Genomic DNA, 6,725 nt, shown 5'->3' on the forward strand with positions numbered 1-6,725 from the left:
TAGAGGATATTATGTTAAGTAAAATAAGTCAGAGAAAGACAAATACCATATGATTTCACTTATATGTGGAATCTAAAAAGTAAACAAATTAATAAATGAAATAAAACAGAAACAGACTCATAAATACAGGAAACAAACTGATGATTGCCAAATATGAGATAGGTGGGGGAATGGGCAAAACAGGTGAAGGGGATTAAGAGGTACAAACTTCCCATTATAAAATAAATAAGCCAAGGGGATGTAAAGTACAGCACAGAGAATACAGTCAATAATATTGTAGTAATCCTATATGGTGACAGATGGTAACCAACTTAATATGGTGATAATTTCATAATGTATATACATGTCAAATCACTATGTTGTACACCTGAAACTAATTTATATGCCAACTATACTTCAATTAAAACAAAAAACAAAAGCCCATAAACAAAAAAATACAACAAAAGACATCAACTCACAAATTCAAGAAACTCTGGAAACTCCAAAAGGATAAATGCAAAACAAAACCAAAAAATTTTAAATATTTAAGAAACAAATAAATCTAGTCTTATTATAGCACAAACGCTATGAGAAAAATCTTAAAAGCATTCAGAGAAAAACCTCATGAACCACAATCAAACCTCAAGCAATAAACTTTGAAAAATGAGAGTTAATCAACTAGTCAATCCATGACTGTAAGTTCCTGGTATGGTGGGGCAGGGTTGAAAAAAACTTCAATCCCCCCCAACTTCCACAAGCAATATAGCCTTTTCTTGGAAAACTGTAAAAGTTGAAAAAAGCACTTAAAAATGTTATTAAAGAGATGAAACTATGGGAAGGCTTTACCAGGCAAAAGTCAAGTGAAAGAAGAAACCAGAGAGGCAAGCAAGCACAGAGCCATTTTTGACTTGAGGCATTTACTGATCCTTGGGAATCAGAACCTCTTGTTTGACAACTTTAATGGGTGAGGGGAACAGAAGTGAAGTCTAGAGTCCACGCAAAGTGGAGGTTCCAGCGGGAGTCCCAGCCACTACCACGACACCTTCCTAGTGAGAATGGAGTGAAGGGGGGCAGCTCTGGCCTGGAACCACCTGGCTTCCCCCAGGTGCTCTCAGACCCTGACCTGTGTTAAAGGGTGCACAGAGGCACCTGGTTGTGGCAAACTGAAACTGTTTCCCCTGGAGTCCTCGATTTTACCTACAAGTAATTTCCCCAATACAATGCTAGTACACAAAGATGCCAAGCAAAATAATCTTTGTAAACAGAAAAAAGACCCTTCCCTTTTCTTTGTGGAAAAGGAAAAATGCTAACTTTATAGTGAAGGGGCCTGGCAAACACCACCTTAATTAAATAATCAAGGTCAACTTCCCTGCTGATGGTCAGGTTGGCATATAACCCCTGATGTAATGTGATGAGGAGGGCACTTCACCTCTGTGGTATGCTCTCACAAGATCCATAAGTGCATTCTAATCATGAGAAAACCATCAAGATGAACCCGAATTAATAATCAGTCCACAAAATGCCTGACCAGTACTCTTCCAACTGTCCAAGTCACGAAAGATGAGAAGAGACTGAGAATCTGTCACACAACCAGAAGTGAATAAGTGACAGGATGGCTAGATGCAGTGTGGAGTCCTGGATGGGGCTGTGGAACAGTGTACTGATGTATACTAATGGAAAATGTGTATTAGTGGGAAAACTGATGAGAAAAAGTCTAGAATTTCTTTCACCAATATTGGTGATGTTACCAGTATTGGTTTTTCAGTTTTGAAAAATACACCACAATCATGTAAGAGGATAATGTCACAGGAAATGAATCTGGGTGTGCAGAGCACAGAAACTTCTGTACTGTCTTTGCAATTTTTCTGTAAATATAAAATTACTCCAATACTAAACAAAAAATAAAACAAAAATAAATTCTATCTAGTATCTAATCTAATATCAATTCTCTTCAAATTTTAAAAGTTTATTAGAAAAATTTGTGAGTGAGAACCAGCAAAAACAACCAAAAACAGGGTCACAAACACTTCCTATGTTGAAAGTTTCAGGTGCCAAAATAAAATTTCTTTAATCTGTTAAGTCTTTTAGAAAGCTTTTTTATAAAAGAAGCTTACAGCAAATATCATCCATAATTGTGCACTGATAAAAACTTTCCTTTTGGGATTAGGATCAAGACGGAATCATTATTATCAATAGTTGTGTTTGCCATATACAAAGTACCTAGCCCATGTAGTAAGCCAAGAAAAAGGAATAATAAGTAGAAGGATTAGATCAGAAGAAACAAAATTGTCATTGTGTATACATTATGTAAATCCACATTTGTACATATATATCTCCATAGAAGTCATTAGAATTCAAAAGAGTTTGGCAAAGTTTCCATTTATTCTTTATCTTAGTAATGAGGAGCTAGAAAATCAAATTTAAATTGTGTAGATTTGATAGCATAAAGAAATCCAAGTACCTATGAATAAATCTAGCAGAAGTATAAGACCTCTAGGGAGGGAAATATAAATTTTATTAGAAAATATTTTTAAATTAATAATATTCCATAGTAATGAGATAGAAGACACAGTGTTATGAAGATATCAATTCTCTTCAAATTGATCTATACATTCAATGCAATCCTAAAACACTCCCGGCAAGATGTTGACAAGCTGATTTGGAGATGCAAAGGGCCAAGCCACTTGGGGAGGAAAGAAGACAAGATTTACTTCAACAGATATCAAGAGCTCATCTGAAGCCGTGGTCACTGTGACATCGTGGTGTTCGGGGCGTTAGGAGAGGCTCGCACAGGCCAGTGGCGGAGGAGAGAGCACGTGAAACAGGCCCTGCGTGTAGGACCCTTGGGCTAGTGCATCAAGGGGGAAAGGATGGTTTAACGAATTAAAGCTTCCTCAGAAAGATAAGAAAAAATTAGAGCTTTCAAACTGTAGATCAGATGGGAAGCAATTCAGTCTCAATAAGACTGGATATTTGGGGGAAAGAAAACATTCACCCAGATTAAGCTTGTGTAAGGTGGAGGTTGGGAGTCCATCAGGAGTGAAATGGGCTGTAAAACCACACGGGCAGGTAAAAAAGCCAGTAAAGCAACACAGAATCCAAACTGCAGACAGAATTAAGCTGGAAGAGTAACCCAGAGGGTGAAGGAAACATCCCCACAGCACTCACAATCACACAAAAAGCTCAATAAATACAGCAAGAGCCTAAAGATGGGATGGTGAAAGAAAGAAAAAGAAAGAAAGAAAGAAAGAAAGAAAGAAAGAAAGAAAGAAAGAAAGAAAAAACGAAAGAGAAAGAAACAAAGAAAGAAAAAGAAAGTGGTTTACAGTAAACCTACAAGGCCTTAGAAACAAATTAAGATCCCTTACCCACCCCCCACCAAATAAACATAATCAACTTTTTAAAAACATAAAAATAACAAGAAATGCAGAAAAGTACTAAAAATTAAATGATTGACGTGGAAGAAACGTTTGAGACAACCATCCCGAGCAGAAAGTCAACAATGGAAAGAGATGAGTATGTAGGGCACAGACACCAGCTGTGAAGGAAGCATAATTTTGCCCCACGATTGAAAAAGAAAATGTTTCTTTTGTGATGCAAGAGAAGGGACTCCAGTGCAGTGAAGGTAGACTTGAATCTGCCATCTTAAGAACACGAGAGCTGCGGTGAAGGGCCATGCGTGGAATATCCATCAGTAGCTTTTCTGCATCGCTTCGATTAATTAGAACAACAGAGGTTGCATCAATACTATAAAAAGCCCACACTCTAAACTTTAAGCTCTAATAAGACCAAGTTACCATGAACACAGTTCTAAGACAAGGAGAGTATATTTTTAACTTTCAGAATATTTAACAAATTCTCCCTTCTTATTAAAGAAGTGACGATCGTGTCAACTGAAAACACTGGCAGTAAATGAACCAGGAATTCATTGAAGAGGCAAATGGTCAAGAAACCAGAAACATTGTCCAACATCCCATGGGATCCGGAAAATGCACACTAAAACAGGATGCAACTCTTTATCTACCATCTTTGGAAAGTTTGGGTGTGGGGAGATGGCTTATCCCATTTGATATTGTTAAGAGAACATACTGATTCAACTACTTAGAAAAGCAATCGAGCAGGATGTATAAACAAGTAAATATTAGTAACCTTTGCCTCCCCGATTCTACTTTTTTTGGTTGCTGACATGAGACAAATACTTGTAAATGTGCACAAATATAAGGAAATCGATGATTCATAATCATAGTTTCTTGACAAAGTGAACTGAAGATGACCTAAGTGTCCGTCAATGGACACTGCAGGATGATTTCAAAATTGTGGTGTACCTATTCTATGGAAAAGCATGTGGCTCTTAAAAAGAATGAAGTAGACATATATTAAGGTGATCTCTAGAATTTTCACTATTAAAATAAGAGAAAATGAAAAATGTAAATAGCATATACAATATAATCCCATTTATTAAAAAACAAAAAAAAAGAAGCCAAGGCACAAAGTGCTTATTTAGGGAAATAAGCTACATCTATAAATGCACAGATAAAGATCTGAAAGTTTATGCCGGAAACACTTAATAGGACCCAGGTTAGAAGAGGTGGTGGGGTAGGTGGTAAACAGGATGCTTTTCCCTCTATATAATTTCCATTTTGTTTAAAATTTGCTGAGCAAAAAAAAAAAACAAAACAAAACAAAACAAAACAAAAAACAAAAAAACAATTTGCTGAGCAAGAATATATAATGTATTTCTTTTCTATTAAACAATAAATTGATCAAAATAGTAAGTAATATTAGACCCATTACTAGAGAACTAGATAGATTTTCCACCCCTTCTTTTTTTTTTTTTTTTTTGTCAGAGCCATAACCCCTTCCAGAACAACAACAAAAAATTATAGTAAAGATAAAAATCCTGAGCCTGCACTACATACTTTGGTGGTCAGGAGCCTTTCTCTTTTCTTTACTTCCTTTGGTCAAGATGATGAGGAAAAACCCAGACCCCCAGCCAGAGATAGAAGCAGGGCCCGAGCCGATGATGGAGGCCCATTCACAGGACCGGTGTTGAGACCACAGCACCCAGCGTTTGAGCAGAAGTCAGGTGTGTTTACTCTGCAGGGCATATTTTCTCAATGTGACCTTTTCTGAAGTGACTCATGAAGGTAGAGGAGGCCTGAGGGAAAGGAGAAAGTTCAGAGGTCATGAGGAGGAGACAACAAATCCCTCTGGCAAGCCTCAGAGAGGAGAGGGACTGCAGACTGGCCTCCAGCTGAGCAGCGTTGCAAAACCAGAAAGTCCTGCGTGTGGTGTGGTCGTGAGCTGACCCCAGCCCCCGATTTCCTCATGACCTCTTCCAGCACTTTATTATACCGCATTCTTGTAGACCGGGCCTAAAGTCCAGATTTTGTTTTAGGGTCTCAACTTTGGACTCTTTAGAAAGACAGTGAAGCAGCCCCCGGGCCAGAGAGAGGGAGGGATGATAGGGAAAGAGATCAAGACTGACCTGGAACTGAGGTCTCTTTCCCAATCGGCCATGTTTCCACTCTGGGCCCCCCTGGGCCCCCGCCTGGGCCTCAAGTATGGCCTCCGGACCCTGCTTTGGGGCGGCCTGGTTCACGGTGGCAGCTAAGCCCAGAGCAGGAAGTTTGTGAATTGACTCAGGCAGACAGAGCTCCGCCCAAGTTGGGAAAAGAGAAGTGAAAGTATCTCTCTTTTGCTGGGCAGATAGGGTTTGCTTCCTGCAGCTCCTCCATGGTTCTCAGGCCCCAAGACTTGTGACAGCAGGCATGGAGGGCGAGGAGGGACTCCTCAGGGCCTGGAGAAGCCGGGGCCAGGCCCTGGGGTCCACTTGTTGGACACAGAAACATCTGTATGTCCTCAAGTGCTCCTGCCCTTCTTCTAAAAGGGCTTCTGAGTGTAATGGGGTGGGCAGCGGGGAGCTCAGTGTTTGTCCCTTCCCCTGGCTGACACGGCTGGGGGGCGAAAGGAGGGAGAGTCGGAAGGTTCTCGGTTCTCGTCTTCTCCCTTCCTGTGGGAGAGCCTGCACTGGGTAAGGTCCCAGCGTGGGAACACGGGGCTGCAGGGAGCCCAAACGCTCAGCATCATACACCTGGGGAAATGTTCTTACTGTTCCCAGAACTCCGCCGCAGGGAAGAGAGAAGTCTGCAAGGCCACAGCCAAGGGGGTGACGTTGGTTAACATCTCCAGCACACGAGTTTAAGGTACCCTGACCCCAGGGATGATGAGACAACCGAAAAGGAGTCCCGGGAATGCTGAGCGGGGCAGGCTTCCTCCCTTGGATGGAGAAGGAGGCTGGAACCGAGATGACCGGGAAGCAAATGGGCAGGTGAGCCCAGTGGGGAGGGTGACCTCCGCCTCCCAGTCCTGTCTGTCCATGGATTTCTCACTGGGATTCCGAGTGCTCATTCCACAAAGCTTGACTCAATTACACTTGAAACTGCAGGGGAAGGAGTTTTCCACCCTCTTTCCTTAGATATCCTGTCTTTCCCCACAAAGGCGCCAACATCAGCCTGGCGAGGATTCCAGGATGCTGATAAGGACATCCTTACCCATGGGGCGCGGGTCTCTCTGCCTCTCTCTCCCTCCCTCTCAGGACTAGAAGGACTAGTAAGCTGAGCCACTGTTGGGCACAGCTGTCCTCTGCTCCTGGCCTCCATGGGACATGTGGCCCAGACAAGGCCCGACACAGATGACACCAGCCTTTTCTAGTGTCCCCTTCCTCTCTCCTTCTCTGTCCCTGG

General features: G+C 41.5%; 1 protein-coding gene across 3 annotated transcripts in view; it reads right to left on the reverse strand.

The window, feature by feature from the left end:
• The window catches only part of SP100 (SP100 nuclear antigen), a 98,127-nt gene extending 92,506 nt beyond the window's left edge, over window positions 1–5,621 (reverse strand). For all 3 annotated transcript variants that reach the window (XM_055346111.1, XM_055346109.1, XM_055346110.1), the window contains exon 1: window positions 5,468–5,621. In XM_055346111.1, coding sequence (XP_055202086.1) covers window positions 5,468–5,499 — 32 coding nt within the window. In that variant the 5' untranslated portion in view covers window positions 5,500–5,621. The remainder of the gene's footprint in view (window positions 1–5,467) is intronic.
• Window positions 5,622–6,725: the final 1,104 nt, after the last annotated feature.

Source organism: Nyctereutes procyonoides, unplaced genomic scaffold (assembly GCF_905146905.1).
Source record: "Nyctereutes procyonoides isolate TBG_1078 unplaced genomic scaffold, NYPRO_anot_genome, whole genome shotgun sequence".
NCBI classification, from domain to species: domain Eukaryota; kingdom Metazoa; phylum Chordata; class Mammalia; order Carnivora; family Canidae; genus Nyctereutes; species Nyctereutes procyonoides.